General features: G+C 41.9%; 1 protein-coding gene across 19 annotated transcripts in view; it reads left to right on the top strand.

Annotated features, from left to right (window-relative positions):
* The first annotated feature begins 551 nt into the window (after positions 1-551).
* Positions 552-16676, top strand: part of LOC149308673 (uncharacterized) — a 77902-nt gene continuing 61777 nt past the window's right edge. For 6 of the 19 annotated variants that reach the window (XM_089536274.1, XM_089536270.1, XM_089536272.1 and 3 more), the window contains exons 1-4: positions 619-829; positions 12489-12590; positions 13265-13345; positions 16322-16485. In XM_089536274.1, coding sequence (XP_089392400.1) covers positions 754-829; positions 12489-12590; positions 13265-13345; positions 16322-16485 — 423 coding nt within the window. In that variant the 5' untranslated portion in view covers positions 619-753. Of the gene's footprint in view, positions 830-12488; positions 12591-13264; positions 13346-16321; positions 16486-16676 lie in introns of all 19 variants that reach the window. The other 13 variants (XM_089536259.1, XM_089536263.1, XM_089536261.1 and 10 more) reach the window with 5 other exon arrangements.

Genomic DNA, 16676 nt, shown 5'->3' with positions numbered 1-16676 from the left:
TATATATATATATAATTATATATAATGCATATGTATTCTATATTATATAATATATAAACATTATTATATTAAACATTATATATATTATATATTTTAATATTATCACCATTATTAGTACTATTAATAGTTAATAATATTAATTAACAATATATATTGTTATTAATATTATTAATAAATCTGAATATTATAATAATTAATATTAATAATTCATGTTAAAGTCATATTAATAATAATAATACATATTAAAATGAGGGGTAATTAAAAATTAGGGAAAGCGGGATTCGAACTCGCGACACTTGTTTCAAAAAAGGCGCGCAAAGGGAAAGCAGCCTCGAGGGGGAAAGGAGGAGCTCAAGCAGAGGGGAGGAGCCAAGCGCGCGCTCCCGAGCCGTCTACTGAGTCTGCGCCTCAGAGCGCGCGCGTATGCGTTTGTGTCAGTCTGAGCCCTCACGCATGCGCCTTGCGCTCCAGCCGGTCTGTGAGCTGCGCCGGTTTCCTCCTTTGATGACAAGGGAAAGGGAGTAGCAGCGCTGCGCATGCGCGTACGTGGCGCGCCGGCGGGACCACGGAGGAGGAGGAGGAGGAGGAGGAGGGCGCGGCTTGGCCCATGCGGAGCATGCGCAGTGGGCCTGGCTCCCTCAGCCCCGCTTGGCGGTTCTCCGCCCGCGCTCGCTGCCGCTGCTGGGCGTGTGTCGCTGCTCGCGAGGTTGGCCCGGCGGAGGAGGAGGAGGAGGAGGCGGTGGCAGGAGGAAGATGGCGGAGGGCAACGGAGCCCCGCCGCCACCGTCGTCGTCGTCGTCGTCCCTGAAGGGCCTCCGCGAGCAGATGGGTGAGAGGCGGCGGCGCTGCTGCTGCTCAGGGACCGAGGAAGAGGAGGGCTGGGGCCGGAAGAAGGGTTGCCTGTCACGTCCGCCTCTCCCAGCTGCCCCAAGGGCACCCCACGCCCTCAGAGCCCCCCAAGTGGGCACACGGGGGTCCCCTTTCCCCCAATTGGGGGCTAATGGGGGTCCCTTTCCCTGCCCCGCCCCCATTGGGGTAAACTGAGGCCCCTTTCCCTCTCAGTTGGGGATAAAGTGGGGGCTCTTTCCATCCTAAACTGGGGTGCTAACCCCCCCAAATTGGGGATGAATTGGGGTCCCTTTCCCTGCCCCCCATTGAGATAAACTGATGCCCCTTCCCCCTTCAATTGGGGATAAGTTAGGGTCTCTTTCCCCCTCAATTAGAATGCCTTCCTTCCTTTAATTGAGGGTAAATTGGGGTCTCTTCCTTCAGTTGGGGACAAATTGGGGTCCCTTTGCCCTCAGTTGCAGATAAATGGGGGTTCTTTCCCTGCCTCCCATTGGGGTAAATTGAGGCCCCTTTCCCCCCTCAATTGAACATAAATGGGAGTCCCTTTCCCCCTCAATTGGGGGGGATAAATCCGAGTCCCTTCCCCCCCCCCCTTGGGATAAATTGGAGTCCCTTCGCACACACTCCATTGGGTCCCTTTCTCTTATGAGACCCCAAAGTGAGCCTATAGCAGGGTTTTCTTGGCAGGTTTTGTTCAGAGAGGCCTTGCGGTTGTCATCCTCTGAGGCTGAGAGAGTGTGACATGCCCAGGGTCACCCAGTGGGCTTTCAAACCCAGGTCTCCAGGGTCCAACAGTCAAACCGCAATGGCTGTTCGCTTCAGAGTATCCAGAAGTCAGAAATGACTTGAAGGCACACAACGACAACAACAACGACAACCCCTGTCAAGTGTTGCCCTCCTGTCAAGACCTCTGTCCAGGGTTGAGGACATCTGGACAGTTTTGGATTTTGGAGTATTTCAACAATCTGGTTAAAGGAGACTCAGTCTATAGTCACTTTTCCCTCTTATCTTGGCTTTTGTGTCCTCTTTCCACTGTCTCAGTCCCCTTTTATCAGCTTTCCTATATCAAGTGCTGCCTCCTCTTTTAACGTTTAGTTTCTTTTATTGGTCCTTGTTTTGGGGCTTTCTTTCTCTGTCCCTCCTCCTCTCCTTCCAAGTTTGTCTTCTGTCTTGCATGGAGTGCTTCTCCTTCCCAGAACCAAACTCCCTTCTTTTATATTCATGCGTGTAACATTCATTTTTCCTCTTATGTATTTCACCAGTCCTGGATGAGGACCCCTGCATCTTCCTTATAACGTTCCTATTGCTTTTGCCTCCTTTCTCTCCTTCTCCCTCCATTTTATTCTCATATTATCTTAGATAATTTTAACAATTTCAGATTTATACATCAACACAGACACGAAGCGACTCCCTTTATTTAAACACACACACACACCTCCATTTATAACCTTTCCTGACTTGATCCAGTTAAATTCTTCCCCCTTTTGCCCGACGCTTACTCATTTTATATTCTCTTTTTTGCTCCCACCTGAATTTTTCTTTGCTTTGTTGAATACAGACACACCTAAGGACCCAATATATTACAGTTTGGCCTCAGTTTCCTCATTCTCCTTCCTTTTGTCATAATCCTGTTTCAAGGGCTCCTTTCTTAAGAGGCTTGTTCTTGGATTCATTCATTCATTCAGTCATTCATTCATTCCCAGTTGCCACCCTTCTTTGTACTTTTCTATCTCCATCATGCCCCCATTTTGTCGTCTTTCCTGTCTCAAGCTCTCATCCATCTCTAGCTTTTTCAGTCCACATTAGAACAATGTTTAGGTCCCCTGTTTTGTCCTTTGTGTTTCAGGTTTTCCTCATCCTTCTCCATCCTCCATCTCACCAAATAAGAATCCCTGAAGAGCTGTCTGCACTTGAAACCATAGGCTGAGTTCACCAATATTTGTCTCTCAGTGCTGCAGTTAAACTGATTGAAAATCTACACACATCTCTCTCTCTCCCTTCTCTGCCTCCCCCTCAGAAAAACCCTTTACTCTGCAGATCTCTCTGGACCGTTTCCTCCCTCCATGGTTTTATTTCCGTAGAAAACTGAAGCATTGTGTTTCAGTTACTTCTCCGATGTCTTTGTAAAAACCACACATGAGCTCTTCCCTCTTATACGGAGCTCTGCTTCGGATTTTTATGTTTGCATGCATTTAGTTTCTGGCTGCTGTTGTGATTGGACTCCCTATATAGGTTTGCCAGAGCTTCTTAGGAAAAAATCTCAGTATTTGTTTTGTTGGTTGTGTCATTTCTCTTAAACTGTGGCGCATGACAGCTTTGGCAACAGTATTTAGTCATGGAGATGTCAAGCTGAAATTTTTAGGGAGATTTCAGTCAACAGAGATGCAAAGGCCTACTTTAATGGCTATGAAAGATGGTTAAACAAAGGTTAAAGAGGATAAGGCAGTAAATGACAGCAGCATCACAGTTAGTATGAGTTGCTAGGAACATGAGCTAAAGGATACTGTTTATTTATTTGTTTATATCCACAATGGGATTCTGATTGGTAACTATTTGGGCCAGCATCACTCCCCTTTGGGATGCTGACTAGGGCTGATGGGAGTTGCAGTTCAGCAGCAAGGAGAGCCGCATGTTTCCCAGCTCTACTTTAAACTGAATATTCAAATAAATGTAGTGATAGCATCTTGGAAAAACCACACTGTGTTTTTCCGCCCATCCTGTGCGAAATTAGATGCTTCCCTGGCCCTGAGGGATCCTGAGCAAAACTCCACGTGACGCAGGAGATCCGTGATTAGACATTGCGACATCTTTTTATCTCATTAAAAGCCATTGTTGGTCAGAGAAGGAGGAAGCGTGCATGATTTGAACTGGGACTAAGGTGGAATTAAACCTCAGGACCCAGTTCAGATGGTATGGCCCCACAAGTAAATGAGGGGAAAAAGACATTCAGAAACCCAGTTGCAGATACGCTATGAAACGTTTAGGTTTTTGTGATTTGTTCAGTTGTAAATATATTTAGAATTCCTTATAAAGGGACCGTTGATATTCATGCCCAAGCTCTATTTGGTTTGGTTTAGTGGTTGTGTTAGGATGCCAGAATACTTTGAGGGGTTTTATATTAGCAGAATGCATACATTAGAGCAAGACTTTTGATTCCAGGTCATGAGAGCTTAATTTAAACATTAACTCCTAAGTAACCCAAAGCATGGTCAATAGAGAACCCATCCAGATCAGCCTGATCTTTCTTAGGAGAGGGTACAAAATACTGACTATTCAATGAGGTGGAGAAGATAGGTCTTTTCTATTTTCTTCTGGTAGATGCTTGCTGAGTTTTCCTTTTTAATTTTTTAAAGTAAATGTGATGCTTATAAAATGTGCAGATAGAAATATTACTTTTTAATTAATTAGACTTTTTAATTAGTTTTATTTCCTGCATATTCATGGTCAGTTTACAACTGTGGAGATGGTGGATCATGAAATGGCTATTATGAACCAATGGTAATTTAGATTTTCTTGATGATCCTAGAACTAGTCAGTCTCTGCTCATGTTTTTTGTCAACAAACAAGCAGCACAATGCAATTGACAGATGCACCCGTTCCATAGCCAAGGTGCCTAATTCAGCCATCAGCAATAAAGCTGACAGGGATGCTCCCAGTTTTTAGCAGCCGATCAGCTGAGCAATAAAATCTCATGCAGAACAGAGAGAGAACAATTAGGAGGTGTTTAAACAAATTATGCAAGGGAATCTGTTGCCTCAGCCTTGAAAGCAAGTTCCCAGGACTATCTAGCGCACAACATTATTTTTACCAATCAGCTCACTGTCATGTATTTAGGATAAAATAGTATCCTGAGTGCCTGGTCACTTGAGTGAAATCCTTACTTGCTAAAGGCATGAGTGACCTTGTTCAAGTCACACTGTCTCAGCACCAAAGGAAGACAATAGCAAAAAACCCTCTGAACATATCTTGCCTGCGATTGGTTTTCCTTAGGGTTGCCATAAGTTGGAAACGTCTTGAAGACTCACCACAGCAGCAAAGGCAAGGCCTTGTGCATCAACCTTCCTTTGGTAGGAAACAGAAAAGTGTTGCAGAGTTGTTGTCTATCAGGTGGGAATAGTCTACACGTGTTTGGTTGTGTTAGATGAACTAAGTGATGGTATGGATTGTACCACGATAATCTTCATATCTAGACAGTATTTGAGGAATGTTTTACCGTGAGACTACGCCAACAGACTGCTGGTCCTCATACTTGCTTTGTGACTTCCTCCTGTCCCTGTGCCTTGACAGGGTGGTGTCTTGTGTTGTATTGATTTAAAACAAAAGAAAGCAAAAAGTTCTCTGCTGCCTTTGAATACTACTGGGGTTTGTGCACAGTACTATAACAAAAAGTTGCTTTCATTACCAAAGTCCCATGCTGTCAGATGTGATGACATCACAACATGGTTTGGGTGGGATTGTAGCAGATGTGTTTTTCTTCCAGCTAAGATGTTCTGGAACTGGAAATGCTTCGTAGCACTTGCTTAATAACTTTTAAATTATGACATGCTTATGCTGTAGTCTGCTATCTTCACATCAAGTGGCATACAGGCATAGACACAAAAAGAAAAGCAATGCATATTTCATACAGTCATCATTCAATACAAGTAGCCAGGAGTGGTAATTATAGAGGTCCTCAATAAATATGCTTAGCATAAACTCTTGAGGTTCTATAATCATGAAATTTATTCAAGTTATTATTCGACTAAACACCAAGGATTGGTAGTGTGACGCTTAGGTTAGCCATAAGTCAGAAATGACTTGAAAGCATACAACAACAACAATAAAGAAAGGTGATCATGAAGATGATGACAGATCCTGTCTGATCTTAGAAGTTAAGCAGGGTCAGCCCTAGTTAGTACTTGGATGGGAGACTGCCAGCAAATACTAAGTGCTCTAAGCTATACTGTATTTCACAGGAAGGAAAATGACAAAAGCACCACTGAGTATTCCTTGCCTAAGAAAACTATGAAATTCATAGAGTCGCTACAAGTTGACTTGTGACTGAAGGCACATACATACGTGAAAGCCACAGTGACATTTAAACGTGTGCTAACAAGTCCTATTCATGTGTGGTCTTAAAACTTTGTGACAGATACTGTGGACCAACAAATACAATATACTAAGAGATGAGATTCAAATGGGTATAAATGGAGTGGGAAATGTGTTGTGTGTGCATCTGTCCCTCTTTTTATTGCATGTCTGCAATAAAGATCCCTTTTTGCTTATGATTTATAAAAAAGATACCATAAGATAATTCCCTTGATTAGATAAGATCTTCCTGTTATAGGAGGGACAGTCATGAGATCACACATATTTTGCTGTCAGAAGGAACCCATTTCAGTCACCAGCATCTCCAGGTAGGGCTGGGAAATAATCCTGCTTGACCTCCCAGAAAGAGCTAGAAATGACAATAGTAGGCTAGATGGACCACAGTCTGACTCAGTATATAGTATCTTTTAGTGTTCCTGGTATTAGTGAGGAAGTCATGTCATCATAATTCTAGAAATGGGGTTGAGGTTGCTGTCAACATTGCATTGTGCTCAGCAAGGCAGTGGAGAAGGTGGTTATTTTATGTGTTTCATTCTGTCATCTAAATGGTGGACCTTCAACTTTTTCTATGTGATTCATCTGCTTTTGGCAAGTGCTTAAATTGGTACATCCATGGCATTGTCAAGAGTTATTCCTACTTGATTGGCCTATCCTATAATTGCAATGGGATGGTCAAAAGGTAAAAGTAACATATTTTCTCTCTGAACTATCTGTAATTTGTCATTAATCTTGATTTTCTCGGGCTCAGAATGCCTGCTGAATGGTGAGGTGTTTGGTGAGTAACATGATGTTGTTGTTGGGAAGACTGTGAACATCCTCAGATAGTAACACCTGCAGAGGAAAAGAGCAAATTGCAAGTGTGAACGTCACAAATTATAAAACAAGTTAAGAGGAATAATAAAACCTTGCTCATGAAGAAAAAGGAAGATTGGGGGTTAAAATGCAATAGCCATTTTTCCCACTTGCATAGCACACAATAGAAGCCTTATTGTGTTTCCAGAGAAAGACTTTAATTTGTGATTTCAGAGTTTGACTGGAGTCTGTTGTGATTTGCAGTGCTAGGCTCTATTGTTGGGGTGGGTGGGGGTTGTAGGCAGGGAACCTGCTCTGTTCAACAATGGGGCGGCTGCAAACAACACATAGAAGAGAAAAACTTTCTTCACATACGTTTGCAGAAGAGGAAGCTAGTCCACTTCCCTCTCCTGAGGTCAGGGAAGTAACACAAAGGACTAATGAAAAGGAGGCATAATGTGCAGAGACCAAGTGTGAGAGAATATGAAAACAGGAAAATAGAATTATGGTTTAGCATAAAGCAGTTAATGTCTGTTATTGCTGTTGGGTATTTTGTGCTACTTTCACATAGTGAAAAATCTAACATTTGTCTTATATTCATGTATAAAGTGCCATGTACAATAAAGTGAGCCCTTGGTATCTGCTGGGGTTCGGTTCCAGGATCCCCCTCCCCCCGTGGATACCAAAATCCATAGATGCTCACGTCCCATTATATGCAATGGGATATTCATTATTATTATTATTATTACAACAGTGGGCCTTTGGTATCCACTGGGGTTCGGTTCCAGGATCCCCCCGTGGATACCAAAATCCATAGATGCTCAAGTCTCATTATATGCAATGGGATATTCATTATTATTATTATTATTATTATTACAACAGTGGGCCCTTGGTATCCACTGGGGTTCGGTTCCAGGATCCCCCCGTGGATACCAAAATCCATAGATGCTCAAGTCCCATTATATGCAATGGTGTCTTTTATACGAAATAAAGATTTGCTTTTTAAAACTTTTTGTAAAATATGTTTTCAAGCCACGACTGGTTTAATCCACAGATAATCCATGGATATGTATTAGTAATACTGTATCAGTAATAGTTTTTTGTTGGGTTTTCGGGCTATGTGGCCATGTTCTAGAAGAGTTTCTTCCTGACGTTTCGCCAGCATCTGTGGCTGGCAAAACATCATAGCCCTAAAACCCAACAAAAAACTATGGATGCCGACCATGAAAGCCTTCGACTTCACGTTCTGTTAGTAATGTTTGGGAATGGTCTCAGAAGAGTTTCTTGCAGTCTTAATGGAAGCCTTGGGGAGCAGCAGTCCTCAGCATTAAGGTGGTCTGTTTTCAGCCTGGTTGTGCTCCAGCGATGACTCTCATGTTGTGTTTAGATATCTTTCAGTAGACTGCTTCTCCACAAAGGAACTCAGTGAGTGAAGCCAACCTGCCCCACTTGGTCCTCTGTGTTGTAACTGTACTCAGTTAATTGCCCCCCTCTAGACAAAGGCAAAGTAATGAAGGAGTTCATGGCTGTTTGCTAGTGGCACCGTTGGGGTGGTGGGGCTGTGTTTTCTTTTGTGAGTAATCTCAATTATAGCCCAAAGTTAATGTACTGAAAAATATTATGCAAGCAGAAGCTAGCAAATGGCTCAGTGTAACGTTTGCAAGCACACACCAAAAAGGAAAGAATCAGAACCTTCCACAAATAGTAGGATAGTAGATGCTTTTGGAGGAGCTTGTGTCTTCAAAAAATTATTTACGTAATATTTGTAAATCCTCCAAAACATTAGCAGAAATATATACCTGTTTCAAGTCCCATCTACACAGAGTTCTTGACAAGTTTGGAAAGTGAGGAGAAAGAGAAGGGCTGCTTTGGTAATTCCACCATACAATCTGGCAAGTAAGATGTTGGCCTCTGTTCACACATCCCTGTCCCACAATGCAGGATTTCCAGTAAGGACATCTGAACTATCTTGGATGCAGGTACAAGAACAGTGAAGAATGTTACTTCCTTTCTGGTTATTGGTTGCCATTTTTCTCAGATTAGGTTCCCAAATTCTCTTTTTCTTCCTTTAACATATATGCCGAGTGTGTATTTGGCTTTCCTTTAATGTGGGTGTGGGTGTGTTTGGCTTTCTTAGTCTTACTACATCTGCAAAGGAGCCCAGTAAAATAAGCTTCAGATGGAATGAAAACCGCATGTAGGCTGGGTGTTCCCTGCTTCATGTCACTGAACTTATAGATCCAAAATTGAGTTGTGCATACTTTCTCGGGTGAGTTATTACAATTTTGTAGTTTAAATCTGCTATTCTCCTTGCAGCATAACACAGGAGATTGTCTTATACCTACAGTAACGAGATCATTGACCCATTGAGTGTTTACACTGACAAGCAGTGGCTCTTCAGCATTTCAGTCAGGGGTTTTTCTGCCCATACTTGCAGATTCTGCAGAATGAATTGGGGACATTTTGCAGGGATCACTCTGCTGATACCACTTTTGCTAAGAATGCTATTGGATTTCTGTTTTGACCATTAAGATTTGGCCTAGGCCCTTGCGCTAACAATGGAGTTGAGGGCAGAATCATTTGGCAAGTAAAAGTTGATGAATAAGCTGGCGGATAAAAATTTCTACTCTGGCACTGAGTTATTATGATAACTTCCTCAGATCTGTAACATTAATATTCTCTTGGAGAAGAATCCAATATAATTGCTTGTAAATTAGTTTGGAGACAGTGTAGCAAGAAGGCAGGAATTTTCAAAAATGTGCTAAATTGTATGAGAAATTAGATTTCCTGGCATCTTTTGTATCAGGATGCTAAGTGAATCTGGTCTTTGGATGGCATGGCAGTAGGATGACTCATATGTATGTCTAGTGCAGTGATTCCCAAACTTTGGGTCCTCCAGGTGTTTTGGACTTCAACTTCCAGAAGCCCTAGCTAATTTGGCCAACGATCAAGAAACAGTCCAAAAGACCTGGAGGACCAAAATTTGGGAATCCCTGTATGTATTCTGGCTGAGAAGTTCTATAAGGCCATTGCTTTTGTTACGGTGAAATCAGGCATATTATCCAAGGTGGTTTGGCAGGATGAATAGTAAAGCCTCCTCCTTGCAGCAGCTGTGCAATGAGCATTCTTGCTCTGGCACCTGATGCAGCTCCCATAGTCAAAAATGCTGTGTGTTTGCATGCAAGGTTCTATTCAATTAATATCTAACCACATTTTTTACTCATTAACATGCCAGTGCAGTCCTTCAGTAGGGTCTGTCAAGGTAAGGTCTGCTAATGTAAGGACATCTTCTGCTAGTATATGAGCCTACCTGAAATGTAGATAAAGTCAGGTGTGTATTGGCTATGGAAATAACGGGTAATGCTTTCTTCCACCCAGCCACTGTGTTCTATTATGGTTTCTTGTGTTGTTAGTTACCATCAAATCAGTCTTTGACCTCTGGCAACCCTATGACTGAGAGACAACCTAGAGCCTCAGGTCTTGCAGAGACACAGCTATGGCCTCTTTGAATCAATCCATCTATAGTGCAGTCTCCTCCTGCCTCACCAAGCATTATCGTCTTGTCTTGTTTACATTTCCAGAATCGCAACTAGTGTTAGCTTGATTTATCTAGACTAGTGTTTGCAGCCAGGTATTCCTCTCTCTTTTTCTAAAAGAGGAAATTGCTTTGGTCCATTACTAGGGAAAGTTTGGATTGTTTCAGATTGTGTTTAGATATTAGATCAGAGGGGTTTTAAAATTTATTTTTAGCATCAGCACTTATTTTGGTCTGTAAATTGGGATCAGATGCAAGGTGTGGTTGTACTCTTTCTAATAAGCTTTGAACACAGCTTATGCCCAATGCATTGCTTCACAGAGAATGAACATTACCTTGCAAAAGAAAAGAATGAATTCCTTTGTATGCAGTTAATATTTGCTCTGCAAAATAAGCTTTTTGATTTTGAATGTTTTGGGCGAGTGCTATGAAAACGCATGATTATGTGTCACATTCCAGAAAACTGGAGGGGAACCCTGTTTTGATGTCACAGTAGAATTTAGTCTTTCTGTCTGTCAAAATAACTACATTGCAGTACATCCAGTAGTTGTTGTTATCTAGAATGAGCCCCAGGATTGTGTGCAGATAGGATTTGAGAAAGCTTTTGTCAGGAACTGCAACGGGGAATAAATTCAAGGCAAGGTGACAGCTGCAGGTGATAGTTTAGAGTTGCTGAATGAGTAGTGTAACCAGCATTTATCATTGACTTCAGACAGGATTAAGCACTTTGAGGTGATTGTTCTTGGGTGCAGCCTTAGGAGGATTATTGCCATGACAGAAGGAGTTGTCATGGAGAGGAGAAATGCTCTTCCTGCTTTCTGCAGTACTCAGTTAGAAGAGAGGCTAAAACTGGTGGCAAGGAAGCTGAACGTTGTATTCTCTTGGCAAAGTAAAATTTTCCTCTGAAATCAGAGGTCACTTGAAGATACTTTGGTGTGCTTTAACTCTTAGATCCTGATTGCCTTTTAAATTCTTTGCTTTTCATTTTCTGAATAGCGTTGTTGTATTGGTAAGGTCTCCCTTTACCGTACTATCCTATGTAACCAGTTTGTACTTAAAAACCCAGGACATACTAAATGATGGACCTCTGAGTCTGAAGAAAAAATTGAAAAATTGAATTATTCTATGCCTTGTAGAAGGAGCCAGAAATGTATTAAGGCAGAGAATTAATTGGTTTGTCCTACCTTGTCAGAGAGAGCGTAGTGTAATGGTTTGAAGGTTGGATTAGGACTCTGGAAACCAGGTTTTGATTCCCTGCTCAGCCCTGGAAACCCACTGGGTGACCGTCGGCAAATCACACACTCTCAGCCCCAGAAAACTCCCAACTTCAAGTTGGAAATGATTTGAAGTCACACAACAAGAGCAAACCTCACCAAAACTGAAAATGGAGGGAAACACAAGACGAAGTCAGTGGTCACAGCCACGATGCATTTGGGCATTGACTGCAGTCACTCCCATGAAACAGATATATGGTTCCTTATTTGCAGAATAGGTACCAGTACGCTGTACCCATCAATAGATCACTGCAAGGCTAATTAACAAGGAAATATTATCTTCTGTGAGGCTGATAGGTTAGGTAGAGGATGGTTGGTTTTTGCAGGAAGCAACAAGGCAATAATTTGAGTTTTATAACTATTGGAGCAGAAGCATCTGGAGAATGAGACAAGAATGACAGCATAGGAAGAAGGAAAGCATAGGATGAAGAGGAAGGAGTAAGACCTCTAAACTGCAAGAACATATAATGGGTTAGTGAGAAAATGTCAGCATTTCATAGGAGAGTGCATCAGATCAGACATTGCCTTGTAAAGGTTGCTGATCTTTTTTTAGTGGCAAGACAAGGTCTTTCTTTGACTTGGTACCTGAGATCAGCGCCAGCACAGTTTGCGCTTCTCCAAGCGGAACTAACAAGCAAACAGTGTCGCTTTTGGCTCATTTCTGGCTATGAAAACAAGCTGATCAATGGAAACAGAGCTGCTCGAAATCACAGCAGATAACAACAAAAACATGCCCTACCTTGTTATCATGACCCAGGAAGCAGGCATTTTTCAGGCCACCAGGAAAAAAGACATTTAGAATCGGGAATGACTAATTTTTACAGTTGCAAGAACAGGTTTGAGCAATTCAACAAGACTTGGGTGAAATCATATAACCTTAAATATTGGCACACAACATGATAGATTTTATTGTAACCATGTTTGTGTTATTATTATTTTTTTCCTCACAGTTGCTGCAGCTCAGGCATTAGCAGAAGAAAGAAGAATCCAAAGTGGTGGTAGTCCTGGTCCAATTCCGTCTCCACTTAGCATAAAATCGTCAACTAAGCCAGGTAAAATCCTTGATTTTAATATGTTTGCCTTTCCTCTGCTCCTTGTAGTGTTTCTTTGTGTGGCTTCCATTTTGAATAACTCCCCTCTGTGTGACTTTGATGAAGAGAATAGATTGCTTTAATTGCATATTCTCAGAGGGCCTTATTTTGACATCTTTCAGAAGCTGGAAAACAATTTGTTTAACCAAGTCAGTAAAAAAAAACAACAGTGTTGTGAGATAGGAAATTGCCATTCCAGTGTTTGTGTGTGTACTCATCACACAGACAATAGTGCTAGGAAACAGAGGAGGCCTTTCTGTCATAGTTATGAAGATGAGAGAGTACACTGGCATTGCAATTCCTGTGTTAACAAATTAACATTATTTCATGTGGAGATATATTTGTGAAATACAGTGGGCTCTTGGCATCTACTGCAGTTTGATTCTAGGACCCCTTGTGGATATCAAAATCCATGGATGCTCAAGTCCCGTTAGATACAATGCAGAGTAAAATGGTGTCCCTTATATATAATGGCAAAATCAAGATTTGCCATTTGGAATTTATCCTTTTTTTAAAGATTTTCAAACTGTGGATGTTTGAATCCATGGATAAAAAAAATCTGTCAGTGTCGAGGGGCAGCTGTACAGTGTGACTTGTTTGGTTGATAAACAGTTTGAATTTCTCATCCTTTACAGTGATAGATGGCTCCATCTTGAAATCAGAAGAGAGACAAAGACTAGCCAGGGAACGTAGAGAAGAGCGAGAGAAGCAACATGGTATGGCTATATGAAAGATAAATTAATGCAAAGCCAAAACTGTTTGTATGGTTGCAGGGATGTTTCACTGCGATTCTTCTCAATGTCACCTTGGTTTATTCTGTTTAGTCCTTTTTATTCTGTTTCTGCATTAATATGCATGCAGAGAGAATTTATATAAAGCTGTGTAATGTGTGGAGTAAATACCTTAAAGCAGGGGTAGGCAATCTTTTTGAGCCGGGGGCCGGGTTGCTGTCCCTCAGACAACTGGGGGGCCGAAGCCAAAAAATAAATAACTATAAATAATTTTTAAAAAAATTAAATAAATAAATAAACCGGGACAAATGTAGGACAACATTTTCAAAAGGTGGATACTTTTTTTAAAAAAGTGGAGGACACGCAAAAAAATTTGCTGATTTTTTAAAAAATGTTAATATAAATGCATGTTTCTCAGGCGTCTATAGACAATTGCCCCCCTTGCCCCTGCGCACGAGAGGCCAAAGGCCCCGGCGGCAATCAGAGGCAGGACCAGGCTGGGGCCGGTCCCAAGGCCTCGCCGGGCCGCATCCGGCCCGCGGGCCGCAGGTTGCCTACCCCTGCCTTAAAGGTACCAGATCCCATCTGATCTTGGAAGCTAAGCTGGGTCAGCCCTGGTTGGATGAGAGACAGCCGGTGAATACCAGGTACTTTGGGCTATATTTCAGAGGAAGAAACTGACAGAACAACATCTGAGTATTCCTAGTCTAAGAAAACACTAGAAATTCATAGTGTTGCCATATGTTGAGAGGCAACTTGACGGCGCACACACACACACACACACATATTTTCTCACAAAATATTTTGGATAAAATCTGTTTTATCCAAAATGTGGCCATTTCTGCCAATATTTTATCTTAAAATAAGCATTTTCAACGTATTTGGCTTTTTTTGTTTTATTTTTTGAAGTTAGAAACATTTTGAGAATTGTTATTTTAGCTGAGACCTGTACTGCATATTTAGTAGAAATGTGAAGTCTTAAGGAATAATTTACTGGTGCTTTGGCAGTACAGCTTTTACTTCTAAAGCATTTGGATTTGTAGCCATTGGCAACATAGAGAGGAAGTTTCAAAATATAGCGGAAGTGTCTTTAAAAGCTTACACACTGTAGTTGGGCAGCTCTAGACAGCTCTGAATAATTGCATTGTAGACGTTGGGTTTCTTTGCATAGCATTCTTTATAGAGTTATCATGTCTGAGATCTCGCCTGCTAAATTCTTATCACAATATCCAGATGTTAATTCCTGCAATGGATGCATATGGTATTCTCCAAAATCCTATGGCAGGGTTCAGTAGTTCCAGAAGTGTGAGATTTTGAATTTGGAGTCTGGTCTGGTTTCCCCACCCTGGTCTTCTTGGCCATAGCAAACAAGATGCCCGGCGTGCAGAAACTAAATTCTCAAGCTGTTAAGGTTAAATCAGTACATTCATATTGTCTAGGTAGATAAGCACCTATGATACTTCTCAGTTAGTGGATGGACAATAAAGCTCTGTGTAAAGGAAACCAAGTTAAACGTCCTCTTTGTAACACACAGTAGTGAAGATGTGTTATTTCTAGCATATGGTGAACCTGAGATGAACCTATCATGGGGTTTTCTTGGCAGAATTTGTTCAGAGGGGGGTTGTTTTGGCCTTCCTTTGAGGCTGAGAGATTGTGACTTACCCAAGGTCACCCAGTGAGTTTCCATGGCCGGGGTGGGGACTCGAATCTTGGCCCCACAGTTTTCTAGTCCAAGACTCAGTGAAGCAAATTATGATATTTGAGTCGCCAGACAAGAGAAGAGTGAAATAATGGCACTACATAGACAGGCCCTATGGGGCGCTGTCATGACGTGCAAGGGGCTTCGTTTTCAGATGCCCCTCGCACATGACGAGGGCATCAAAATGGCGGCGCCCTGTGGACATGGGCGCCACCATTCTGACGTTACAGACGCATAGCATCCGCACGTCCTGGCATCATTGTGATGCACTGCGGCGTCATAATGGTGCCGCAAGAAGAACCCGCTTTTTGCTGGTTCTTTTTGTTGCACAAGGGAGCACGCAGTTTGTCCGCTGCGGCTCTCTCGCGCAACAAAACAAGGCGCGGTCTGTATCCTGCAAATATCTTCCATACTGGAAAGCCACACTTGGCTGCCTACGGTAGGGGCTATGATTTTGAGCTTAGGGGGAAACAATCTTACAGTAACCTCTGAGGAATGTCTAGCTTGATTTATTTGTTCTACTTTCTCCTTGAGACTTGACTGTCAGGTTGGATTTGAGCACTATCTGTCAGGTTTTGGCTCAGATTCAGAGAAAGTGCATCCTGGCATAAATGAGACACTTGATTCTCTCGCTTGTTCCTCTGAGATTTTCGTTGACCTCAGGCAGGCGCTTGCAAGCAGGCAGGCGAAGATTATGGCAATGTGGAACCTTCTGGGCTCTTGTCAGAACTAAGTGAATATTTTTTACTTTTAACAAATGTGAAAGCCAGCATGGTGTAGTTGAGTTTTAGACTAAGACTCTGGAGAACAGGGTTTGAATCCTCACTCGCCTGTGGAAACCCACTTCATGAGAGAAGACTGACAGTATCTGCTGGACTTAATCCTCTCCACTACTATCATTGCCTTTTGTGTGTCATGTCTTATTTAGATTACAAGCCTGAGGTCAGAGAACTGTCAAATTAACAATTTGTAAACCTCTCTGAGAGCCTTTGTGGCTGAAGAGTGGGGTATAAATACTCCAAATTAATAAAGGTAAAACTACCTCTGAACAAATCTTGCTAATAAAACCCTGTGGTAAATTTGCCTTAGGGTCGCTCTAAGTTAGAAAAGACTTGAAAGCACACAACAACAAAAACAAGCGTGGTTGTGTCTACATGGACTGCTGAGGTTTTGTTAAACAGAAGCCAGCACAAAACACTTGCATAATAAGCTATAATGTTTGGGAATGTTTTACACTACTGTAATGTTGTTCAAATGCACAGCTGCCAAAGAAACTCAAATACTGGAGAAGGAAAAGAAGGCAAAACTCCAATACGAAAAACAAATGGAAGAGAAGCAGAAAAGATTGAAGGAACAGAAGCTGAAAGAACAGCAAAGAAGAGCAGCAGTAGAGGAGAAGAGAAAACAAAAGATTGAGGAGGAAAAGGTACAATGGAGTTTAATGCTCTTGTAACTGAGATGTCACTTCAGGGTACCAGCTGTGTTTTTCCTAACAACCTTATTGAGATCTAGAGTTGAGATTCAGTGAAACGCAAAATGACATTTCAAAATAGAACCAAACCTTCAGTATTATGAAATTCTTCCCTTTATCTTTGATAAATAAGATTGTGTCTGATG

The sequence above is a fragment of the Sceloporus occidentalis genome, unplaced genomic scaffold, assembly GCF_023333645.1.
Source record: "Sceloporus occidentalis isolate IW3139 unplaced genomic scaffold, rSceOcc1.0.p SCAF_8, whole genome shotgun sequence".
Classification (NCBI taxonomy): Eukaryota; Metazoa; Chordata; class Lepidosauria; order Squamata; family Phrynosomatidae; genus Sceloporus; species Sceloporus occidentalis.
This window is presented reverse-complemented; position numbering and strand designations above follow the sequence as displayed.